A 26,136-nucleotide genomic window follows, 5' to 3' on the forward strand; every position below is an offset into this window, starting at 1 on the left:
CTAAGGCCAGAAACAGGACTTTTCTCTGGTTAGCCCACAAAGGTTCAGTTTTTCAACTCTCCCAAGGGGAAATAACAAGATCAATTCAGTGTTGTCTGTGACAAGAGCCTGAGAAATTCATATAAAGTTGCTTTTACACTTCCGTTGTATTCTAGTTCATGTTCCCAATTCAAGATTATGCATGTAATTAGTTATAACTGTAATTGGGATGTGCATTTTTGTTTGAGGAAAAAAAGGAAGACCGTAGTTAACAGTGAGCATGTTAACTATCTCCTTTGGGGTTAATTAGCATCTAAATTATTTATCTAAGTCTTCTGAGTCCCACCTGGGGTTTAGCTATACTCAAGGATGTCTCTAGGTGTCTTAAAGGACTCTTGCCAAATTCTTAGAAAGTTGACTTAAAAACATACACCGTAGAGTATTTTTATGAGGAGAGAGGAAATGAACAAAGATTAAGTGATTAAATGGTGGTGTAATTATAAAATGATTAAGGATTATTGATTAAATAGTCCCTAGGTTATTTGATTAATTGACTTTAAAGCATTTATTAAATATATACTGAGTGTAAGAAACCATGCAGGTTCAGCAGTGTAGACACGTCACCTCTTGATGCAGTGTTTCCATGATGGCTTTTCATTATCACCTTCTGCTGGAGCTTAAACTCTCCAAAACAGGCCCCTGTTTTGTTCTTAGTACAGGGTGGGGCAAAAGTAGGTTTACATTTGTTCATATGGAAAATAATACAATAATAATACAAGAATAAGCTCTGTGTTTTTCATACTCACAAATGTAAGCCTACTTTTGCCCATACTGTATAACATGCACCAGGCCTAAAATAAACATTTATTGAATACATTATAGTTACCCCCTTCAATACATTTGCAGTCTGGTTAAATTCTAGTAAGGACTTCTGCCCTGGCTGGGTGGAGTATCGTCCCATACACCAAAAGTTTGCAGGTTTGATTCCCAGTCAGGGCACTTACCTAGGTTGCGGATTTGATTTCCAGTCAGGGCATGTTACCAGAGGCAACAGATAGATATTTCTCTCTGACATCAATGTCTGTCTCTCCCTTCCTCTCTCTAAAATCAATAAAACATATCCTTGGGTGGGGATTTTTTTAAAAATGTTTTAAATAAGATTTGCTTCTTTTTCAGAAATTTGTTGACTTCGGTCTGGACAAGCTCCTCATTATTTCCCCAGCAGATAGTTCTGACTACCAAGAGCACACGCCTGTTACAGCTGCTTAACAGTGTAGCGTACATTAATGTGTTATTTCAGCCTTCAATGAGAATTGAAAGATGTAGGTTAATTGTCCACTTAACCAACTTTTTTTTTTAAATGAGGATTTTAGGAGAGGATAAAATTTGCGTAGACTGCGGCTGGGTGAAAGCTGTTTTTGCTATGAATATCTGGATCCAACAGAAAATAGATAGTTGATAAATTTTAATCGAGGGAGGTTTTAATTACCCTGTGGGTGCATATTATGGTCTCACTTTTCATAGTAGCTTTGCCTATGTCAGGGGACATAGGTAAAATGGTCCATCCTCTAAATCCCTTACAACTAACTAGACCTACTATTGTATATGTCAGTGACTGGTATTGAGAGATGAAAACAAACCCAAGAAATGCAGAGGGGCCACCATCATTTGGCTCTGCTGCTGTCACAGAGGGGGAATTTTTTTTAATGCTCATTTCAGCCCTCAAAGGTAAAATGTGCAGCCATCATTTAAAGAAAACATAATGTGAGTAAATGGGGTTGCTTGGAGGCCAATGTCCCCCTGAGGCTGCGCATCTCTGAAAAGATGGAAGTCAGTAGTAAAATATGACATATTCACATTTTCACTTTACTTTCAGCTTTTCGGGAGCAGGTCCTGCATGGAGAGCAAGAATGGAGCTGTATTTCAACCAAAAGCGGTTTCAACCTGTGCTGACTGTAATTTTTATCCATAGGTTTGAAGACATACCTGATAGCGGGTAAGAGAGCGAAGGAGTCTCATTGCACCTGTTCAGAGGCCTTGCTTTCTGGCTTTGAGGTCATTGACGGCTCACAGGTGTCCTCAGGTCCTAGGGGACAGGGGACAGCATCACCAGGGAGTGTCAGTGACTTGGCGCAGACTGTCAAAACCTTTGATAACCTTAAGGTTAGTTTTTTTTCCTACTTCTAAAATTTTATAATAATCTGTAGTACAACATGTAAAATAATAAACAGCCTTTGGGTCTGTTGCAGATGACTTGGGATGCCCTTCAATTTGGTTTTGTGATTTTTTTTCATGTAGTATAAAAGAAGCAGCATTTTGCATTTTTAATCTTTTCTTTTTTGACATATTCTGCACTTCCATTCTCTTTCTGCATTGCATAAAGATGCTTCTCACTGGAGTTATTATTTCCTTTTTCTGCGACCTATGATGTCTTTGGGGATTTCTAAAAGCTAATGATTAATGATGGTGAAGGTGAGTCTCCTCACGTTTTGCTGGAGAGCTAGTTGGTCTCTTATTTCAGAGACCACTTTCTCAAGTATTTCTGTGTCTCCTGAAATCGAATGTTTTCTAATTATTTTACGTTTTGTTGGTGTGGGTGAACCTTATGATGTAGCTAGCTGAAGGAGTGCAGGCTTGCCAAGAATATTATAGTATTTCATTATTGGAACAGAGATGTCCTGGTGGCTGTCGAGAAGTACCCACTTCTGTCATAGTGAACTGAGGAATTAATGTGATGGACCTTGGGCACATGAACTCAGCCTAGGTTATGAGCTGGTCCTCCGTTTTCACATTTGACTTAGTTCTCCCACTTGTACCTCTTGTTTATTTTTACAGTGTAAGTATTTGCCATTTCCATATTTTTTTTTTTAAAGAGACAGTTAAGCCCTAACCGGTTTGGCTCAGTGGATAGAGTGTCAGCCTGCGGACTGAAGGGTCCCAGGTTCAATTCTGGTCAAGGGCATGTACCTGGGTTGCAGGCACATCCCCAGTAGGGGGTGTGTAGGAGGCAGCTGATCGATGTTTCTCTCTCATCGATGTTTCTAACTCTCTATCCCTCTCCCTTCCTCTCTGTAAACAATCAATAAAATATTTTTTTTAAAAAAAAGAGGGAGACCGTTAAAACATATATCCACTTCACTGTTTTGTGCTCTCAAATATTAACCTTAATGATATATTGGTCAGGATGATGGCCTCTTGTTATGGCTTTAATCCAGTCTGTTCCTTCTTATCCACATTCATTAACAGGTTTGAAATCTAGCTATGTTGGCATTTAAGCCTAACAGGCACCACACTGTGACAACCAGCTGGATTATCCAGATTATTTCCCTGTGTCAGAATCCACCAGTTACTCTGTGTGATTATTACATTCAGGTTTATTGACAGCACTCATATATCATTTCATTGGGTGCTTTGTTAACCTAGTGCAGGGTTTCTCAGCCTCAACACTATCAACATTTTGGGCCAGATAACTGTGACAGAGGCTGTCCTGTGCACTGTGAAATGTTGAACAGTGTCCCTGGCTTCTACCCACTAGGTGCCTGAGCTCCCCCTCCTCCCATGGTGACAACTAAGACTGTCTCCAGCCATTGCCCAATGTCCTTGAGGGGGCGGAAGGGGGTGGTAAAATCACCCCAGCTATAGAGCCAGTGGGGTAGGTATTAGATCTTGTCTTCCCCATACTCTGTGACACATGCATAACAGCTAATGTATCTGAAATTTCCTTGATGCCTGTGCACTTTCAAAACAGCCTCTTTGCTGGGCTGACGTCGTGCAGCAGTCAGAAAGGAGCTCTGGGTGCATCGAGTGTCAGTGAGTGTGGCAGGGAAGAGTCACGTCAGGGAGGAGCATAAGTACGGTTTCATTATCTGGGGAGAAACAGTTTCCTCCAGGCTTCAACCTGAACTGTATTTAAGTAAACAAACAGAGCTCAAAGCCAAAATAAGCGATTTGTTGTATTTGCTGCCATTTTAGATTTTGTGCATGTGAGTTTCAATCCATTAGGGGGTGCATTTGCTGACTGATTTTTAAAAAAAAATCTGGGTGGACAAAAACAATATATTTAACATATTCTATTACCTGGTATCAGTTTCCCCAGTCCAGATTGAAAGGTTTTCTGAAAATCTTATTGATCTATTAAAGTTGACCATGTTTGCCAAAAGGAATTTGAACCAAAAAAAAAAAATCTTCGGGCACCTTCCGGAAGGGATAGATGAATTGGATCTTGAAATATAATTTCTGGGGTATTTTGATGGTGTTGCGGGGGCAGGGGGCGGGGGTAAATCATAGGACACCATGACTAGGGTTGTCCCAGAAAGTTAGAATTACAGTTGGAATGGAAGGAGCAGGAAGAGATAGAAGACCTGGTCTTCTCTTCAGGCTTCACTTTGGGAAGTCTTGCCTTCTCTGCTTCTAGTGCCTGAGGTGAGGATCAGGTGAGAGCAGGCGTCTGTGAGTGCTTTATAAATTACTAGAAACCTGGTGCACAGTGGGGTCCCTCAGCCTGGCCTGCGCCCTCTCACAATCCGGGACCCCTTGGGGGATGTCAGATAGCAGATCCAGACAGGAGGGAGCCCGATCCTGTGCGTTGAGCATCTGTCCCCTGGTGGTCAGTGTGCATCATAGTGACTGGTTGTTTGGTCGCTTAGGCTTTTATATATATAGTCTAGAGGCCGGGTGCATGATTCGTGCACCAGTGGGGTCCCTCAGCCTGGCCTGCGGGATTGGGCTGAAACCAGCTCTCTGACATCCCCCAAGGGGTCCCAGGTTGCAGAGGGTGGAGGCCAGGCCGAGGGACCCCACCGGTGCATGATTGGGGCTGGGGAGGGACTGCAGGCGGGCTCCAGGGCATGTCTGGCCCATCTCACTCAGTCCCAATCGGCCAGACCCCAGCAGTAAGCTAACATACCAGTTGGAGTGTCTGCCCCCTGGTGGTCAGTGCATGTCATAGTGAGCGGTTGAGTGGCCTTAGCATATCATTAGCATATTACGCTTTGATTGGTTGAACAGACGACTGGACGGTCAGACACTTAGCATATTAGGCTTTTATTATCCTATATAATAAAAGCATAATATGCAAATTGACCAAACTGAGGAATGACCAGTTGGCAGAGGGGCGGGGCCGGCAAGCAGGTGGTGCCAGGCCAGCCAAGGTGCATGCCACTGGGCAGAGGGAGGAGACAGGTGATGGGGGGTGATTTGGCAGCGACCAGCAGTGGCGGAGGGGCGATTGGGGGAGCAGGGCCGGCCGCTCACCGGCCAGCACCGTCTCCTGATCAGCCCGTCTGGTAACCTCCCACAGAGGGAGGCCACTGGCGGTGGTGGTGGGGTAATGGGGGGCGGGGCTGGCTGCTCGCCAGCTGGCACCGTACCCTGGTCAGCCCGCCCGGTCGCCTCCCACAGAGGGAGGCCAGACTGCAGCTTAGGCCCATTTCCCCCCCCGCCCCCCCCCGGGGATTGGGCCTAAGCTGTCAGTCAGACATCCCCTGAGGGCTCCTGGACTGCGAGAGGGCGCAGGCTGGGCTGAGGGACCCCCCTGAGTGCATGAATTTTTGTGCACTGGGCCTCTAGTATAGAATAAGCACTGAGTAACTGAGTGAATCAATATGAGCTATTAGCCTAAACCTGAAAGGCAGAAAATTGAGGTCTGCCTTAAAGATTATATAGATTATAATCTGACATAAGACAATTCCCTCAAATAACAGTTTCTAAACAATAGAAATGTGAAATACCAGTTGCTTGCTCATTCATTTTTTTGAGAAGGTTTTTCCTCTAAACTTGTTACTGCCTCATACATATGTCATTGACTTGTTGCCTTATATTGTCTATACTATGGTTAGATCTTCTCATTAGCTGGAATCACAGCCTATCTCGTCCTAATCCTTTTCCAGGGTCTGTTGACGCTTCCTGCCAACAGGCTTTGATCTCCTGTCACCTCATCTGGCCAGAGTTAGCTCTCATGTAGGTTTGTCACAGACCCCACATTTTCCTCCTACTTTGGTATAAGGCAGTGTTTCCTCTGTGTTCCCTTGAGCAGTACTTTCTCTGGATGGAAATAGGTGTCAAGTGTAAAAAAAAGTGTTCTGTGGTCAGGTAAATTTGCGAAGTTCCAGGTTAAACAACATTGAAAAGGTTTCTTTACTGCGGGACTTCTCAGTGCCTTTAGTATGCTAATATGCATACAGTACTTCTGTCTCCAGAGATGGATGTGGTATGCAGCATTCTCAGGCCTCGTTGACCACAGATTTCTTTTTTTAAGCTGCACCTTTTGGAGAAATGCTTGTCTAGTGGAAGGAGTTTCATGCAAGAAACAAGAAATTAGAGGAAAGGTGTTCAGTAAATATTCATCAAATGAATACATGCAATCTTGGTCCTGTTGCTCCTCTTACCTGCAGTGCTCATCACTTCCCTTTCCCTAAAAACTCCTCTTTTCCTTTCATGGGTCACCTTCATTGCAGTTTTTTATGACTCCTCTACCTAATAATGCTATAACATTATAGCTACAAAATACACAATATTTAATATTTGCCTTATGTTTTTGTTATACGCCTTCCTGTGAATTCTTTGAATGCAGGCAGGGCCCATGTGTTTAAAAAGAACTTATATTTTCCCCAGTGTCCAGCATAATGCCTGTAGTAGATAATGTAGTAGATAATGACCATTTTCTTTTGGCTTAAATTTTTAATTCTTAAGTGACACACAGGAAGATAGAACTCTGTAGAGGTAGCCTAGAAGGCCTAAACTGAGAAGCTTGAGCAGAACTAAGTAGAACCAAGGTAATGTCTAGGAGTCATTTGTTTTCCCTCCTGGCACACCTGTGCTATGTGTCAGTAAGTTATTTCTCAGTACATAGCTGGGGAATTCTTATCTAATATTTCATAAAATAGTCTGAGTATTATGATGTCCTACCAAGAAACTGTAATCATGTCAAAGGACAAGGGCTTTGGTCCTGAGGTCATAGGTCAGAGAGAACCCTCTCACACCAAGCATTGGCTTCTTGACTGGTAGTGAAAGTTTTTCATCAGGAAGCCTGCATTGCAAATGGGGGGCTGTGAGATACACTGCTAGCACCGTGGCACTCGGCTCTCTGAGCTTGAGCTTCCAAAAATAGCCCTGGGATTTGGGATGGGGGAAGGAGGAGTCAAGAAGGGAGCCAGGCCCTGGCTGGTGTGGCTCAGGTGTTGTCCCATGCACTGACAAGTTGCCGGTTCAATTCCTACTCAGGGCACATGCCCAGGTTGTGGGCTTGATCCCTGGTGGAAGGCATGCGGGAGATAACCGATCAATGTTTCTTTCTCACATAGATGTTTCTCTCTCCCTCTCCCTTCCTCTCAAAAAAAAAAAAAGTGAGCCCAGGAAGGAGACAAGGGCTCTTCATGTCACAATCATGGAAGGCAGCTTTAGTGCCATGGGAAGGGCCAGAACTCAAAGTCGAGGTTGTTCGCAAAGCTTTGGCTTTGGGACTGTGAGCAAGTCGCTTAACATCTCTAAGTCACAGTGAAATGATGATGATGAGGCAGTCTCTCAGGAAGTAATGCCCATGAATGCTAGGATTGTAGTAGATGCTCACTTACCACCAGGACGTGCATTCATTCACTCCATGTGGAGACATGGACAGTGACCACGGTAGGAGTAAAGGACAGGAGACATAGATACTGTGTGGATTTGCCCACAATGAGTCATTGTCTCGGGAAGATCTCGCCTTCTCAGCTTGTTCTGACTTGAGAGAGATTTTTCTGTTATTGCCCTTGATGGTTGCTGTGGGGGATGTAACCACGCTGTTACAGAATTTACCAGGCAACCGAAAGATACGCAGGAGTACCGGAGGCACAGGAAAAACCCATTTATTTCCAGACGTTTCAGATGTACTGGTACAGTGACTCAGGGGAATCTGTTTCTCTTCAAATCCTGAGCAAACCAATATGGAGGAAGCTTTCCCTTTATACCCCTTTGGTTTCTTTGTCCCCCAAATATGGATCATACTTCCGGACCTTTTGCGGGCTTTGCAAAAAGCCCCATGTGCTGGGATGGGGGAAGTGAGACCACATCTTAACGCCTGGCCTAGTGCCAGCACTGATAACTCCATCTGGGGATTATGTTATTGTTCATGGTTTATGGCCTCTAAAATGGGAGTAGTACTTTAGGTAAAACAGGTCTTGCAGGACCAGATAATTAAAGAAGGGTCAGTGACTAGACTATAGGCTAACAAGAATGTGCATTGCCGAAACCGGTTTGGCTCAGTGGATGGAGCATCGGCCTGCGGACTGAAAGGTCCCAGGTTCGATTCCGGTCAAGGGCATGTACCTGGGTTGCGGGCACATCCCCAGTGGGAGATGTGCAGGAGGCAGCTGGTCGATGTTTCTCTCTCATCGATGTTTCTAACTCTCTATCTCTCTCCCTTCCTCTCTGTAAAAAATCAATAAAATATATTTAAAAAAAAAAAGAATGTGCATTAGGTTACTGGCACAGATTCAGATTGCTAGCCCCCCGAAAATGTCTCATTTTCCCCATCAACGTCACAAATATATAATTGGTGTAGGGACACTTGGCCTGCTTAGTGTGATCTCAGCTCTGCAGTGGTGGCCTGCTGCTCATTTGTCATGAAACTGTGGGTGAGAGATCAAAACTACACATGCCAATCACAATAGCTGCTCTAATGTCTTTGCGAAGAACCAAGAAATAAAAACCAAAGGTGTGGGCAGTTTCTTTTTTATCACATCAGTCCTGAACAGTGAACCGTGTGAGCTGTGACAGCATCTTAGTGCATCTCTGAAAGACCTCACAGGCAATGCACCTGCTTGGCTATCATTGTGAGTTTACCTTAATCTACTATTCAGAACCCCAGGCCTGTGTGCTCACCAAGTGAAAGTTTCTACATATTTACAGTCAGTAATGAGGCTGATGTTATGGATTTGTCCACATGGGGACATTCAGAGAAGACCTGTCCTATTTTCAAAAGGGTTGTACTTTTCCTAGGAACCATCCTTCTGTGATAGTTGCCATGACTTTGTAATGACTCTAAGTAAGTGATCACTTCTTTTATCTCCTTGTCATTTGTATTATTTGTATGTAAAATCATTATGAATAGGCTCAGCTGGCTCAATGAGGAAGCAGAAGGCCTCTACTTTTCATTTTAATTCATTATAGGAATGGAAAAGGTAGTAGATCTCTCCCTTTCCCTCTCTCTCTCTCTCTCTCTCTCTCTCTCTCTCTCTCTCTCTATATATATATATATATATATACATACACACACATACACATATATAGCTTATAAATTATTATAAAGGGTGGTTTGAATTGATAGTGGTGATGATTGAACAATTCTGTGAATATACTTTAACCATTGAATTATGCACTTTAGATGGGTGAATTGTATGGCATGTTAATTATATCTCAGTAAAGCAGTTATAAGAGTAAATAGTAGCTTAACTGCTGGCTTTGAAATATGGATATAAAGTAAGTTTTTTTAAAGGACTTTTCAAGTTTTATCTATATTTTTAGTTGTGTGTGTGTTTCCTTCAGTTAGGAGAAAGCACATCACATATAAATGGACAGAATACATGTAGAAGGAATGAGCAAAAGAGAATCCCATTAGAACATCACAGTAATAAATGCTGCAGGCAAGATCCATCAATGAACTCTGAAATTAGTGGGTATAAGTTTAAGGAGAAAAGGGATATTTGTATAGCCCCCAAACATCTCTTTCCCCCACCCTCCACCAGATATTTATTCATTATAAAGGGAAGAATAGTAACTTGCAGTAGAAAACCTGATAGCCCCTCCATTCATCACATGATGAAGGTAGCATCATGATTAATAAGATGAGTGGTATCTTGTGCCCCCTGATGTGAGAAGGGCACATCACCTCTTTGGAGTTCTTCCTCAAATCCTAAACCTTAGTCAACCATGTGAAAGCATCAGACAAATCCAAATTCAGGGGCAGTCTACAAAGTACTTGACCAAGGTACTTCAAAAGTGACAAGGTCATCGATGACAAGGGAAGATAGGACCTGCCACAGACCAGAGGAGACTAAGGAGAAATAAAAACTAAATGCAGCATGGGATCCCAATAGTAAAATCATTATGAATAGGTTCAGCTGACTCAATTTGAGGAAGCAACTGGCTCAATTTGAGAAATAGAGCATTGGGAGAGGGGGACCTGAGAACTCTGAAGAAAGTCTGTAGTTATGAAATGAAAAGGGAAGATAGAGAAGACCAGCATCATTTGATGGGCAGCATCAGGTAGTGAGGTATTGGACATAAATGAAATTTCTCAAAATATGAAATACTTTTTCTGACTTTTTGATGGAATATTTCCACAACATGGTAACAATATTCTTGCCTTATCAGCCTCAATTATTTTTTTAAATATATTTTATTGATTTTTTACAGAGAGGAAGGGAGAGAGATAGAGAGTTAGAAACATCGATGAGAGAGAAACATCGATCAGCTGCCTCCTGCACATCTCCCACTGGGGATGTGCCCGCAACCCAGGTACATGCCCTTGACCGGAATCGAACCTGGGACCCTTCAGTCCGCAGGCCGACGCTCTATCCACTGAGCCAAACCGGTTTCGGCCAGCCTCAATTATTAAATGCAGTAGCTACTTAGGACTCAGGAACCTGAGCAGGGTTCCATGACGTTGAGATCCTGTGCCTGATTTTCACAGGTTTTTGCTTTGTTTGTGGTTTTGCCTCCAATATTCTCAGGCTGTCCGCTTCCTGTTCTTAAAGCTTCTGGGTTGCCTTTCTTTTTTCTGTAACAATTACTGCTTCTATTTTCCTCTAATATTTTGCAGCTATTTTTTCTCTGGTATTTTATTAGCAGAAATCATCTCTGCGCCGGCCCACCAGTGTCATGTTGTAGCTCATATTACAGGTGTTTCTGTTCACTTGGAGATGTCATATATGCATGGCTGGGATTAAGGCTGCTGCTACCTGGCCTTAAACTCCTGCTATCATTTTCTAACGGTGTGACTTTGGCCAGTCCCTTCTCTTCTCTGCCTCAGTTTCCTCCTGTATAAAATGGGCTAATCATAGTGTCGGCTTCATAGGTGCTTATGAGGACTAAAATAAAGTGATATGGGCCTCAGTAAGCTGTATTTGCTATTAGTATTGCATGTTCCTGTCTGTCATGTTCAGCCTGAACTTATTTTTTTAAATCCTCATCTGAGGATTTTTTTTCCCATTGCTTTTTTAGAGAGAGTGGAAGGAAGGAAGGGAGGGAGAGAGAAACATTGATGTGAGAAAGACATATTGACTGGTTGCCTCCTGCATGAGCCCTTACTGGGGCTGGGGATTGAACCTGCAACCCAGGTACATGCCCTTGGCCAGGAATTGAACCCATAACCCTTTAGTGCATGGGCCGATGCTCTAACCACTTAGCAACACCAGCCAGGGCTCAAGCAGAATTTTGAGTTTGGGGAGTAAGGGGTGCCTCTGGTCACAGAACAGTTTGCCAAATAGTCATACTCAGCAGACTAAACAGGTAAAGCCAGGGCTTTTCTGATGTTTCCTCCTCGGTTCTCAGAAAAGAGGTTTCCCTGTTCCCTCCCTTGACAGTTATGAAAAAGAACAGCTGTTAGCTTAGAAATGATTTATCTTTTGAAGAGAGATAGCCTTGAAGAAAAAACGATTTTATAGCTCTGTGCCATATACTCTGAACAGATTGTAGGGTACATGCATTGAAACGTGTTAAAAAAACAAATGCAAATGCACCCAAGTGTGTTAGAAAAATAGTTATAATCTTCCCTTTGAGCCTACGTCCACGTTGGGGGAAGGAACACATAATCTGGGAAAATGCAGAGCTTGCTCTTGGGTGTTCTCCAAAGGGATCTCGGGTTTCCCAGGCAATAGCCAGCCTACTCTTTGGCCCATGAGGTACTCTGTGTGGGGACCTTAGCTGCTCTTGATGAAGCTTCCCTTGGTGCCAGTGCACCAACAGTGCCACTTAAAAGAACCAGGATGTGGTCCTAACTGCCTTGGTCACTTCAGAGAATGAGGCAGAGGAGATCAGAGTGCTAGGATTATTCCTCGGTCCTCCCTGTGCCAGGAAAGGAGGCCAGAGAGAGGCTGATGGTGGTCGGGTCACAGCACTGCACTCTGGCCCCCGCTGTTGGCAAACCTTTGAGCATTATGAGGATTAATTGAGATCAAGTGCACGAGGCTGCAGACATCACCTGGACAAGGGCCTGGTTATCATCCACTGGTGTGCCCTCTGCACGTCGGCGTTTCTAAATCATAGCATCTGCTATCATGACAACTGTGCTCTTTATCTAATGTGCTTGCCACCGTGCTTCCTTGTGAGTCAGTTGCTCAAATGTGCCTCCCAAGGCGCAGGATATCCCTGGTAGCTAGTTTCCCAACTCTGAAATGCTTCCCCGTGAGGGCTTCTCAGGGATGGAGTTACTGGCAGCAGCAAAGGGGGAGAGATGGACATTTAATGGGTTGGCAGACATTTCGCAGAGGAGTCTGGGTGCTTAGCAAAAAACAGTTTGTGAAATGCTTTAACCCGATTAAAATGAACCTGTAAATACTTAAAGGAAAACAGCTGTTGCCGATGAAGGGAAGCAACCCCACATAGCCGTTCATGGTGGAGCCCTCCTCATGCAGAAGGCGCTCTCCCCACAGAGCAGGAGGGACTGTTGAGATATGAGAATGTCTCTGTCAGGACAGATGGATTTCTTGACGTTTCATTTCTTTTAAAGTGTTAAACCCCCCTTCCCCAAAGGAAAGTAGCTGAAGAAAAAATAGAACGACAAAGAGCAACATTTTCAAAGCAAGTGCAAAACTGGTTCTCCTGCCCAATCCCAGTCCCACTTTGTGGGCAAAGCTGCTGTGCGAAGGCAGAGTGAGCAGTGAGCACTGTTTGGGCCATTCGGAGCCCAGTCACAGGTCCTACTCTGCTTCACACATGACCCCAACGGGCCCCCAGACCTCCCTGAGTGCAGACTCCTAGACCGTTTATGAACATTTGGTCTGACAGTGTATGTCTGTGCCTTTGCTCCCCGAGGTTCTTTTGTGGGCAGCTCTACAAGACCGTATCTCCGTATTAGAACATTTTATCACAGTGGAGTACAGGCCACAGATCCTCTCTTTGTCACAGGGATGTAACTTTGACTTGTCTATCTGTGAAGACCACTGCTCCAGGCTCCCTGGAGATTAGCTGGTCCCCATGGGCACTCCCAGTTTCCACTAGCCTTCCTATCTCTTTGCAGCCAAGACCTTCATAGAAAGGGTGCAGAATCTGAGTTGTGTGGCCTTGATTCCTATCAAGGGGATCCTTTGTGAAGGGCGTGTGCCCCCTGCTGTCCAACAGGTTCGATGGTCACTGTTGTATAAATGCATAAAACATCTTATATATGAAACACTAGTGTGCTGTGGGAATTCCTAAGAAACAGATGGCCTGTTTTAAAGTGCATCAGGTGTGTGAATGTTCCCCACGTCCCGCGTGGTTCAGGGTTCGGGCTTTGGAAGAGGGGCCGCACACAAATGAAAGAGATGAGACAAGAAATAATAATTTGGAAATTGGGGGGCCAGGCGAGAGCCCATCCCAAGAGGATGGACTCTGCTTGTGCTCAGGCCTTGTCATCCTTTTATTTAGTTTGGGATACACCTATAGCCCTTAGGCAGGCAGGTTCCAGTAACAGACAGACTATCTTATCAGTAAGGATTTACATGACTATCTGGTGGGGAAGTTGCTTCAGCTACCATTGACTAAACAGTGGGTGCATAGCCCTGACCTTTGCCGGGGATCAAAGGCCACCAGCCTTCCGGGTTCCTTGTCCACACCTCTCTGCTAGTGAAGATAATGGGCGGCTTCCCGAAAGGTGTACTTGAGGAGGGAAAAATACTTAGAAACAACTGACATCAAGAAATGCCTAAAAAAGAAATGACTACGCAAGAGCAGATACCAAGGATGCCTGTTTATGATCAAGGACATTAAATTACCAGACGAACTGTCTTTATAACCAGAAAGGATAGTGACCAGAAGTTTTAATATTAAGTACCAACATTTATTGAATACTCACTAACACATCAAGCATTGTGCAGAGCCAAGCTGTGATAAATGCATGCACATCTCCACTTGTCCAACCCTCGCCCATGGCAGACATCACAAGTCAATCTCAGTTCTCCTCCTGTTGGGCCAGCACGTGGCCTCATCATCCTCAATTCACTGTTCTAGGAAGTCAGTCTCATGGGATTAGAGTCAGTGCACAAAAACCAAGCTGATTTAAAATACCTCTGACATGCTTTACTTGTATTGACTCATTTTGCCCTTATAATAATTCTTCAGGGTAGATACAATTCCTTTTTACCAAGGAGGAAAATGGGTCTTGGAGAGGATCTCTATTAAGTGGTAGAAGCAGGATTCAGTGAATGAAGCAGGATTCAGTTTAATTTCAAAGCCAGTGCCTTTAATCACTGTTATACTACTTCTCTAGTCTTAATGTTTAAACAGTGGTCAGAGAAGTAGCTGTTTATACTCTTTCATCATGTCTTTACGAGATTGGTGAATCCCTGGACCTTAAGGGTTTGACTCATTCTCTCAAACCATTCCCATACTCCAAGCTGTATCCACTCCACCCCAGGCCTGCTTGGCTCCTGAAAAGGCCGGTATTTCCCTAGAGAAGCAAGCCTACCACCACCAAAGTCAATTATTTCCAATACCCGCTAGGAGGCACCCATAGGACCATGCTGCATGTGTCTTGGGCACATTTACTTCATTCCTCCCTTGGGGGCTGGGAGGGTCACTGTGTGTGTGGAGGGGGGGGGGGTAGTTGGGAGGAGATTGGATTTTGTTATATGAGAAGATCAGTGGCCCCATTGGTAAAATGTTTTGAAGTTTAACTCAGACGATACCGAGATGTGCTTTAAAATAATTTTATTGATAAGTATTGACAATTAGAACATTTTACCCCTGTTAATAATGTCAGTTTTTAAAGAGCTATAAGCAGTTTTACCTAGGTGCTACTCTTTGTTCAGGTATGTTAGTTAATGGTTTGGCCAGCTCTTTTGGCATGTATATTTTCATTTTTTGAAGAATACAAATGTCCAAACTTAGCTTGTGCATTATATAAGATTCCCAAATTACACACCTCTTTAGCATCTTTGTTTCTTTTATTTAATATAGTGTGGGCCTGAACTCTAACTTGAGATGTGATGACACTTATTTTAAATGTTTGAAATAATATCTAGCCTCCTACAATGTTTTCCAATGCTATGCAAGGACATTTTTGTAGTCCTAATAAATCTTTGCTGCTAAGTCTGTCTCCTCTACTGGAAACAGTTAGTTGCTATCTCAATGACACTTCCTAGTTTAATGGATCACATCCTATATAATAAAAGGCTAATATGCAAATTGACCGAACAGCAGAACAACCGGTCGCTATGATGCACACTGACCACCAGGGGGCAGATGCTCAGTGCAGGAGCTGCCCCCTGGTGGTCAGTGTGCTCCCACAGGGGGAGCGCCGCTCAGCCAGAACCTGGGCTCACGACTGGCGAGTGCAGCAGCCGTGGTGGGAGCCTCTCCTGCCTCCACAGCAGTGCTAAGGATGTCTGACTGCCGGCTTAGGATGTCCGACATCCCCCAAGGGCTCCCGGATTGCAAGAGGGCGCAGGCCAGGCTGAGAGACTCCCCCCACCCCAAGTGTACGAATTTCATGCACTAATTAATAATGATAGTAAATTTATTGAGAGCCAGAGATGATGTTAGGCTAACTATATACATATCCATTAAATCCTTACCACGTATCTTCAAGAAAAGTGTTATCACGCTCTTTTTATAGATGAGATAACTGAGGAGAGTAATTTGAACAAGGGCATCCAAAACGATAAGGATTCGAGGTGGGATTTGAACCCTGGTTTATGAGAGATGAAAGCCTTGCTGCCCTTTCACTCTACCTGTCAGGATTGTCTTGCCTTTCCTTTTCCAGGTCAGCTAATTTCTGAAAAATTTTAAGAATCCTAGGTCTATAAACAGGTCCCTCTGATTATTCGGCCTATTTTATAGGAACAGCTCACTATCACATAGAGCTCATAGACCTTGGCGGCGTAGTACCCTCATATAGGATAATGGCAGGTTGTTTGTTCAATAGCAGCTTTATTGAGATATGATTCACATACCAAGAAAGTTACCCTTTGAAGTGTACAATTTGGTGCTTTTTAGTATATTTGCAAAGTTGTACAACCATTACCACAATCAAGTTTAGAACATTTTCATCACCTCCTAAAAGAAACCTCATGTCTATTAGATCACTACCCATTCCTTTATCCCTCTCCCCCCTGTCAATGCCCAATCTCCTTTGCATCTCTGTGGATTTGCCTTTTCTGAACATTTTATATGGATGGAATCATACAATATGTGGCTTTTTGTGTCTGGCTTCTTTCATTGAGTGTAATGTTTTCAAGGTTCATCATGTTGTAGCCTGAATCAGTACTTCATCCCTTTTTTGTTGTTGTTGTTTAATCCTCACCCAAGGATATATTTTTTTTCCCAAGGATATTTTTTCTATTTGATTTTTAGGGAGAGTGGAAGGGAGGGAAGGAGGAGGAGAGAGAAACAACTATATGAGAGAGACACATTGATTGGTTGCATTCTACATGCACCCCAACAGGTGCCTGGGATTGAACCTGCATCCCAGGTACATGCCCTTGACTGGGAATCAAACCCATGGCCCTTTGGTGCGAGGGCCAATGCTCCAACCACTGAGCAGCACCTGCCAGGACAATACCTCATTCCTTTTGATGGCTAAATAATATTCCATTGTATGGGTAGACCACATTTTATTGATGCATTCATCTGTTAATGGACATTTGAGTTGTTTGTACTTCATGGCTGTTATGGAACATTCATGTGCAGGTCCTTGTGTAGATGTGTACCATTTTCACTTTGCCAGTTTGTCTTTAACTCATCATGGTGTGGTTCAGTAAGCCTTCTGTTTGGTTACAACCATTCTATGTGATAGCAAATTACAACAATAGAGGACTGTTTGAATTATATATTGTGGTCATCTTTTCTTGGTGAGTTCCTATGGTCTGTTTTTTCTTGTAGACCTGCCCTTCATGCAAAATTACATTTGCTCCCAAATTGGAAGCTGGTGCAGAAGAAGGAGCAATGCAAAATGGCTGTCAGGAGGAGCATAAAAATAAAAACAAGGTAACAAGCTCCTGGCTGTCATACCTGTCAGTTCTTCTCTGGTGCATTCTTCTGAGATGACACTCCTGTTGTCAACTTCTCGGTTCTGGGAATACTTCCTTTTAGGTGACTCATTCCATACCTCTAGTCCTTTTGTGTTTTGAGCATACCAGTAAAGAACAGGAATGAGTCAGAACTAATCCCTGAGAACTAATGCTGAACTGAAGGGGATCCCTAATGGGCAATAAGGGTTTAAAGACGTGGATTAGAGTTAGGGAAGGTTTGTAGAGCTAGAAGTTGGATTCAACATATGGTGGACTGTGGGTTTGCAGAGAGAAGAGGGGACTTCAGGATAAGAGACACATCATGGAGAGGGGCTTGGGATTGGGGACAGCAGCAAGGAAGCTGCCAGAGAAACCTCACTTGGAACCAGAGCCAGGACTGGAGTGGAAAGCAGATTAAATAGCTGGGAAGGCTGGCCCTCCAGGAAGCCTACTCCGTCACCCTCCACCCTCATGTCATCTGCCCATGGATTGTGCGACACCAGGTCCCCTGTGTTGCAGACAAGCAGTCACCCTTTCCTAAGCTACAGCCCATATAGGTTTTCTTTCTCTAGATCCACTCTTGCACTTCTCTCAAACCTTTCCCCATAGCCCTCTGGAACCCTGGTTCTGTGGTCAGCAATCTGAGAGCCTCAACCTCCCTGGTTGCCTGAACGCCTGGAGTTGCGATTTGACAAATCAGGGGGATAGGGAGAAGCAGGTGGGCGGCGAGGTTGAGAGTTTGGATTGGGACCGAGATTTGAAGGTGCAGCGTGCAGTGCAGTGGGACCCCAGCGGAGCAGAGGGGTTGGGTGGAATAGCATGCTGCACACCCACGGGTCACCTCTGTGTCTGCTTCCCTCTGTCTTGAGGCAGGTTTCTGGAGGACATAATTCCAAAACACAGAACGGACTCCTGAGCCCTCCCCAAGAGGAGAAGCTCACCAACAGCCAGACCTCCCTGTGTGAGATCTTACAGGAAAAGGGAAGGTGGGCAGGTGTCAGCTTGGACCAGTCTGCTCTCCTTCCACTGAGACTCAAGAACATCCGGGAGAAAACAGACGCCCACTTTGTTGATGTCATCAAAGAAGACAGGTAAGGGAGCTATGGGAATTGAAGTAAAATTTGCAGATAGAAGCCTCTCCCTTTCTCTAAATTACCTTATCTATCGTGTTGTCAATATATCACTTTACTTTGAAGTAATTTGAAACTTACAGAAACATTGCATGAATAATACAAAGAATTCTCTTTATACCCTTTGCCTGATTTTTCTAACTTTTAACATTTTACTGTTTGTTTTAGTCTCCTCTTTCTCTATAAAATTTATAATTTTTTTCTGGACCACTTGACAGTAAGTTGAATATGTCATTCTCTTTACTCCTTAATACTATATTTCCTAAAAATAAAGATGTCCTTCATATAATCATAGTTATCAAATTTGGTAAATTTGGCATTGTTTTGATATTTTATATCTGTAGTACATATTCCAGGTTTTGCTTTTTTTAAAATCAAAATGAGCTTTATGACAGAGGGAGAGGGAGGGAGGGAGAGAGGGAGGGAGGGAGGGAGGGAGAGAGAGAGAGAGAGAAAGAGAGAAAGAGAAAGAGAAAGGAAGAAACATTGATTGTACATGCCCCAACTGGGGATCAAACTTGCAACCTAGGTATGACCCTGACCAGAAGTAGAACTCACAACCTTTTGGTATACAGGACGGCACTCCAACTAACTGAGCCACCTGGCTGGGGCTCCAGTTTTGTCCGTTGGTAGCACTTCCTTTTTCTTTAGCGCAGGATTCTGCCCTGGGTCCCAGGTTTCATTATGCAGTGGCATGCCTCTTTAGTCTTTTTAAATCCCAGGCAGTTCCTCAGCCATTTGGTGTCGTTTATGAGGTTGGCTTTTTTGAAAAGTGCAGGCCTGGTTCTTTTATAAAATATTCCAAAAGTTGAATTTGTGTGACGTTTCCTCATGCTTACACTCAGGCTGGGCAGATATTACCGAAGGGGTGTGTCCTTCTCAGGTATCATATCTAAAGGCTCCCCGTGTCCATTGGTCCCTCATCTGCATAGTAATTTTGATCAACCAGACAAGTGTGTTTTAGACTTTTCCAATTATAGTTATGATTTTCTTCTTGTGACTAATAGCTGTCTGTGGGAAGACGCTTTATGATCATGTAAATATCACATTCCTCATCTCCCCTAGGTTGAATCTCCATGGATGGTTCTTGCCTAAACAGCCTTTACTGTGCTGGTTTGGAAGAGTGATTTCCCTGCTCCAGCACCAACTGCACAGTTATCATTTGGTGTCTAGCATTCCACTGTAAAGAGCCCCTCCCACTTACTCCTTCATCTACCCCTATATTATCAACCTGGACTCATGGAGTTCTGTTCTGCTTGACAGGATATAGTTTATCACTGTCCTGATTCTAGTTTGATGCTCTGGTTGTACCAAATCTGGCCTTGTGGGAACCCCCCTTTTGGCATGACTCCATCATTTATTTTGAGCAATTTCTTACATTCTATCTACCACAGCAATTTTCAACTGGTGTGCTGTGAGAATTTTTAAAACATGCAATACCTGACTATTGAGTCAGGAGCACTGACCTCTTTTCCCTGAGGTTGTCAAATAAAATTTTTTTTTAAAAAAAATGAGAACCCCAACACAATAGCCGTCCAGTGTGAATGAATCAAAGTTACACCTTTTTATTTGTCAGATTGGCAAAACTATGATGTATTTTTTTGGTGTGCTGCAGAATTATAGTAATTAGTTTATGTGTGCCTGAGATGAGAAAGGTTGAAAATCTCTGGTCTAGCACAGCAGGATATATTCCAGGCTTGTTTTGTATCTTCCCTGCCCCCATTCAGGAATCAGATGTTTCTCAAAAGAGCCCTCACTCCTTTTAGTGAAGAATGGTATTTAGATGTGTTAGTTATCAATGCCTAACGTAATGTCATCATGGTCAAAGACATACTTTATGTGATTTCAGTACTTTACATGTATTGATTCTTGGTTTATAGCCTCACATGTGGTCTTTTTTTTGGCAAACATACCTTTGCACTTGAAAAGAATTGAAAAATATAAATAGACCAATCAGCAGTGAGGAAATTGAAACAACCATCAAAAACCTCCCGAGCCCTAACCGGTTTGGCTCAGTGGATAGAGCGTCAGCCTGCAGACTTAAGGGTCCCAGGTTCGATTCTGGTCAAGGGCATGTACCTTGGTTGCGGGCACATCCCCAGTTGGGAATGTGCAGGAGGCAGCTGATCGATGTTTCTCTCTCATCGATGTTTCTGACTCTCTATCCCTCTGCCTTCCTCTCTGTAAAAAAATCAATAAAATATATTTTTTTAAAAATTAAAAGAAAAACAAAAGTCCAGGAACAGATGGCTTCACTAGTGAATTCTACCAAATGTTCAAAGAAGATTTAAAACCTATCCTTTTCAAATTCTTCCAGAAAATTGAAGAAGAGGCAATACTTCCTAACACATTCTATGAGGCCAGTATAACCCTGATATCAAAACCTTGCAAAGATAACACACACAAAAAAGAAAATTACAGACCAATATCTCTAATGAACACAGATGCAAAAATTCGAAACAAAATACTAGCAAATCTAATATAACAGTACATAAAAAAAATAATACATCATGATCAAGTGGGGTTCATTCCAGGGGCACAAGGATGGTTCAAGATGTGCAAATCAATCAATGTAATACACCATATTAACAAAAGAAAGGATAAAAATCATATGATCTTATCAATAGATGCCGAAAAGCATTTGGTAAGATACAACATCCATTTATGATTAAAACACTCAATAAAATAGGAAAGTACTTCAAAATGATAAAGGCCATATATGAGAAACCCTCAGCTAATATCATACTCAATGATGAAAAACTGAAAGTTTTTCCTCTAAAATCAAGAACAAGACAAGGATGTCCACTCTCACCACTCTAATTCAACATAGTGCTGGAAGTCCTAGCCAGAGCAATAAGGCAAGAGAAAGAAATAAAAGGCATCCAAATAGGTAAGGAGGAAGTCAAACTGTCACTTTTTGCAGACGACATGATTCTGTATATAGAAAACTCTAAGGATTCCACCAAAAAACTATTAGAAACAATAAACAAATACAGCCAAGTTGCAGGATACAAATTTGATGTGCAAAAATCCGCTGACTTCCTGTATACTAACAACAAAACTTCAGGGAAAAAAAAATGGAAAAAACACCTTTTTCTCACATCGATGTTTCTCTTGGTCTTTCCCTTTCTCTTTCACTCTCCCTAAAAATCCATGGGAAAATATCCTCAAGTGAAGATTAACAACAACAAAAAGAAAGCCTTAGCTGGTTTGGCTCAGTGGATAGAGTGTTGGCCTGGGGACCAAAGGGTCCCTGATTCGATTCTGGTCAGGGGCATGTACCTTGGTTGCAGGCTCCTCTCTGACCTAGGCCCTGGTCTGTGCTCATCCAGGAGGCTACCAATCAATATGTTTCTCTAACATCAAAGTTTCTGTCTTTCTATCTCTCTTCCACTCCCTCTAAAAATGAATGGGAGAAAACAATTCCTTTTGCAATTGCAACCAAAAGAATAAAATACCTGGGAATAAACTTAACAAAAAATGTGAAAGACCTATATGCTGAAAATTACAAATCATTATTTAAAGAGACAGAAAAACACACAACAAAATGGAAAAATATTCTGTGTTCATGGATTGGAAGAATCAACATAGTTAAAATGGCCATATTACCCAAATCAATATACCGAGTTAATGCAATCCCCATCAAAATCCCAATGTCATTTAAAAGAAGTAGAACGAGAAATCATCAGATTTGTATGGAACCAGCAAAGACCCCAAATAACCAAAGCAATCCTGAGAAAAAAGAACAAAGCTGGCGATATCACACTACCTGACTTCAAATTATACTACAGAGCTACAATAATCAAAACAGCTTGGTATTGGCAGAGAAACAGACACACAGATCAATAGAATAGAATAGAAAGCCCAGCTATAAAACCACATGTATATGGATAGATAATTCTTGACAAAGGAGTTAGGAACACACATGGAATAAAGATAGTCCCTTCCATAAATGATGCTGTGAAAACTGGAAAGCTTCATGCAAACAAATGAAACTGGATTACAGTTTGTCCCCATGTACAAAAGTTAATTTAAAATGGATCAAAGGCTCAGACCCAAAACAGTAAGTTACATAGAAGAAAATATAAGTACCAAACTTATGGACCTGGGTCTTAGAGAACATTTTATGAACTTGACCCCAAAGCAAGGGAAGTAAAGGCAAAAATAAATGAATGGGACCATATCAAACTAAAAAGCTCCTGCACAGCAAAAGAAACTGACAACAAAACAAAGAGGCAGCCAACTAGATGGGAAATGATATTTGCAGAACGTAGCTCTGACAAAGGTTTAATTTCCAAAGTATATAAAGAATTCGTGAAACTCAACACCAAACAAAAAGTAACCTAATCAAAAAGTGGGTAGAGGGCCTGAAAATACACCTCTCCCAAGAATACGTATGAACAACCAGTAGATATATGAAAAGATGTTCAACCTCACTGGCAATTAGGAAAATGCAAGTCAAAACTACAGTAAGACACCACCTTGCCCCTGTTAGAATGGCCATTATCAACAGGACAAGCAATAACAAGTGTTGGAGAGGTTGTGGAAAAAAGGGAACCATCATTCACTGCTGGTGGGAATGTAGACTGGTACAATCACTATGGAAAATAGTCTGGCAGTTCCTCAAAAGATTAAGACTAGAGCTACCATATGACCCAGCAATCCCTTTTCTGGGTATATACCCGGAAAACTCAAAATCATGTATTTGCAAAGATATGTGCACCCATGTGTTCAATGCAGCATTATTCACAGTGGCCAAGACATGGAAACAACTGAAGTGCCCTATGATAGAGGACTGAGTAAAGAAGATGTGATACATAATGGAATACTACTCAGCCATAAGGAAGGATGAACTAGCACCATTTGCAACAACATGGATGGACCTTGAGAACATTATGCTAAGTGAAATAAGTCCATCAGAAAAAGCTAAGAACTACATGATTTCACTCATATATGGGATACAAAACTGAAACTCGTAAACAAACAGCAGTGTGGTGATTGCCAGAGGGAAGGGGTGGGGGGGATGGGGTGGTCTTAATATAAGATAACAGGAGAAGATTTGACTTTGGGTGGTGGGCACACGGTGTAATATACAGATCTTGCAACATAGAAACCCACACCTGAAACCTATATGTTCATGTTGACCAATGTCACCCCAATCAATTCAATAAATTTTTTTAAAGGCAAAAAAGAGAGTCCACTCTGTTGCAAAGAAAGGAGGAGGCATATGTACAGTGAACTCTGCTGTGTGACAGGCACATGCTAGGCACTTCACCTATTCCATCTGATTTAATTCTAGTAGTTATTATATAAGGGAGAGAGACTACAGCCCCTAGCTGTATTTGCCTTCTGAAACCATGTTAACATTTTTAAAAAATTTATAGCAATTTTCTGCAATAGAAAAAGGATATTAACTATTTGCTGGCAATCCATAAAAGAACCAGTTACGTAAAGCAGGTTTCATTTCTCTGCTATCAAATCATTGAGTGTTATCGTTTTTCAGGTTTCACACACAATCTGCATTTGTGACAGTAGCATCAAAATTACACTAACTGTAACCACAATTTTGTGATAACATTCTGTTAGCTTTCTTTGATGGTGGTGATTACTGTCAGTACTCTGAATGACAGGACAGGCGGCTCCGAATTACATTTTCATTGTTAGCCTTCAAATCGACCTAAGTGCTGTCAGTACAGGGATTTGCTGGTCCTTCAGAAGATGGTGTCCTAGAACAAAAAAGCCGCCTTCCTCTCATCCTGGATATCAGGAAGATGTTTTCAAAAGCAGGGTTCTGCTGATGTGTGCTGTAATTATGGTGAATGGTCATCCTTTAGGGGTGGGAAACATAAAATGGGATTATGTTTAGCATCGCTTTCCTGAGATATATCCTAAAAGGGGTGGTCGAGCCATGTCTGAAAAAGTCATGTAGTGACTTTTAGATACAGCTTTTGTGATATGCTTAATGAGTGACGTTTTGGTAACTAATTGCAGTCTGCTGATAAAATAAATATGATTGTGCTTCATGTTGATCAGTTGCGTTTTTCATCTCTTCCAGCCTGATGAAAGATTATTTTTTTAAGCCACCCATTAATCAGTTCAGCTTGAACTTCCTGGACCAGGAGCTAGAGCAAGCCTACAGGACCAGCTATCAAGAAGAGGTGCATGTTCCTTATAATTTTACTGAAGAGACGTGTTGTTGTTACTGGACAGTTCCCAATTCGTTTTGTGCTTTGGAAATCTTCCTTGTTTTCCTGGGTGACAGGGAAAGGAAGGCTAATACTGATTTCCCACAATCTGCAAGCTCTAAATTGCATCTTTATGTGAATTTATCTACACAAGGGAGAAAACTCCAAATCTTTCTGTGCTCTTGAGTCTAACGACCAAGGCTTGTCATTTCCCAGTCCCTCTCCTCTGCAGCTGGTGCATCCACCATTAGTGCTCCCCTAGGACCTTGTTTCATGTCTATCCCAGCACCCAGCACAGAGCCAGGCCCTGCGTGAAGGCATGAGCCTCTCTTACTGTCACTGGACATGCCTGTATTTTCATCTGCTGCTGCTTCAGTCCCCACCTGTTACTTCTGTCATGAAGCCAGCTTTTACCCACCCTGAACCTGGGACCCAGACATTCAGTGGAAGCGCCCAGCACATGGCTTTTGTGCTACTGACTTTACAGACACAGAATCGGTGACTTTACCAGTCAGTAACCCACTTTTCAGGGTCAGTAGGTAAGGTGCCTGTGAGAACTTGCTGGTGTGCAGTCAGTTGCTGTGTGACCTTGGGCAAGTTCCTGAACTTCTCTTTCCTTAGTTTCCTCATTGTTAAGCAGAGAAATAGTCGGGAGATGGCCCACCTAAAGCTCTTATCACCCTGTAACTGGTTGGGGATAGGCAAATGTTTGTGTTTTCCCACCTAAGCTATACTCCATGACCATCTGTCACAGCATCTATTCATGTACCGCCACCTTTCTCTTACTCCAAACAGGTTATGAAGAATTCTCCCGTGAAGACTTTTGCCAGTGCCACCTTCAGCTCCCTCCTGGATGTGTTTCTGTCAACAACAGTGTTTCTGATTCTCTCCATCACCTGCTTCCTGAAGTACGGGGCTACCACCACGCCTCCCCAGCCAGTCACCCTGGTGGTCTTCGGGGTGGCCCTGCTCCTGGAGGTGCTGTCCCTCATGGTCTCCGTCAGGTAAAGGCTCACCTGCAGGGCGGTTCTCCAGCTTTTAGCCTCTGGCTCCCTCTGCTGGCTCCACAGTTTATGACTGAACAGTCTGCGGCACAGCTGACCAGCGGACTGAAGCGGGCTGCCTCTGTGAGCTCATTTCAGGTGAAGGGTCCTCTTTCCTTCCCTCCCCCAGCCCTACTTCACACGTTTCTCCCTTGAAGACCCTGGCCCTGGGCACAGGTGGGCACTCTCCTTACCAGAGAGTCAGTGTCCTCTGCAGCCCTGATGCCGCCGGCCAGTCCTGTATCTTCCAAATCAGAGATTTAAAAAAAAGAGAAGGTGGGAAGATAGGGCATAAGAAAGGAAAGGAAAAGGACGTGTACAGGGTGCAAATGATAGGAGGCTGCCAGCAGATGAGCAGACGCCTCTCCTAGAGAAAAGAGCGAAACTATAAAACCCTTAGGAGACATCATAGGTGTAAGTCTCTGTGAGCTTGGATCAAGCAATGGTTTCTTAGACTTCACACAAAAAGCACAAGCAACCAAAGAAAAAATAGTTGGACTTCACCAAAATTCAAAATTTTTAAGTTGAAAGAACACCATCAAAAAAGTCAGAGAGAACCTGCGGAATTGGAGAGACTACTTGCAGATCTATCTATGACCAGGGTCTAATATCTAGAATG

At 43.0% G+C, this 26,136-nt stretch overlaps 1 protein-coding gene across 2 annotated transcripts in view; it reads left to right on the top strand.

Moving 5' to 3' along the window:
* The window catches only part of ADCY9 (adenylate cyclase 9), a 130,527-nt gene that overhangs the window by 86,070 nt on the left and 18,321 nt on the right, over positions 1-26,136 (top strand). For both annotated transcript variants that reach the window (XM_023755256.1, XM_014457296.2), the window contains exons 2-6: positions 1,952-2,142; positions 17,032-17,136; positions 18,033-18,250; positions 24,345-24,447; positions 25,270-25,478. In XM_023755256.1, coding sequence (XP_023611024.1) covers positions 1,952-2,142; positions 17,032-17,136; positions 18,033-18,250; positions 24,345-24,447; positions 25,270-25,478 — 826 coding nt within the window. The remainder of the gene's footprint in view (positions 1-1,951; positions 2,143-17,031; positions 17,137-18,032; positions 18,251-24,344; positions 24,448-25,269; positions 25,479-26,136) is intronic.

The sequence above is a fragment of the Myotis lucifugus genome, unplaced genomic scaffold (genome assembly GCF_000147115.1).
Source record: "Myotis lucifugus unplaced genomic scaffold, Myoluc2.0 scaffold_72, whole genome shotgun sequence".
NCBI lineage: Eukaryota > Metazoa > Chordata > Mammalia > Chiroptera > Vespertilionidae > Myotis > Myotis lucifugus.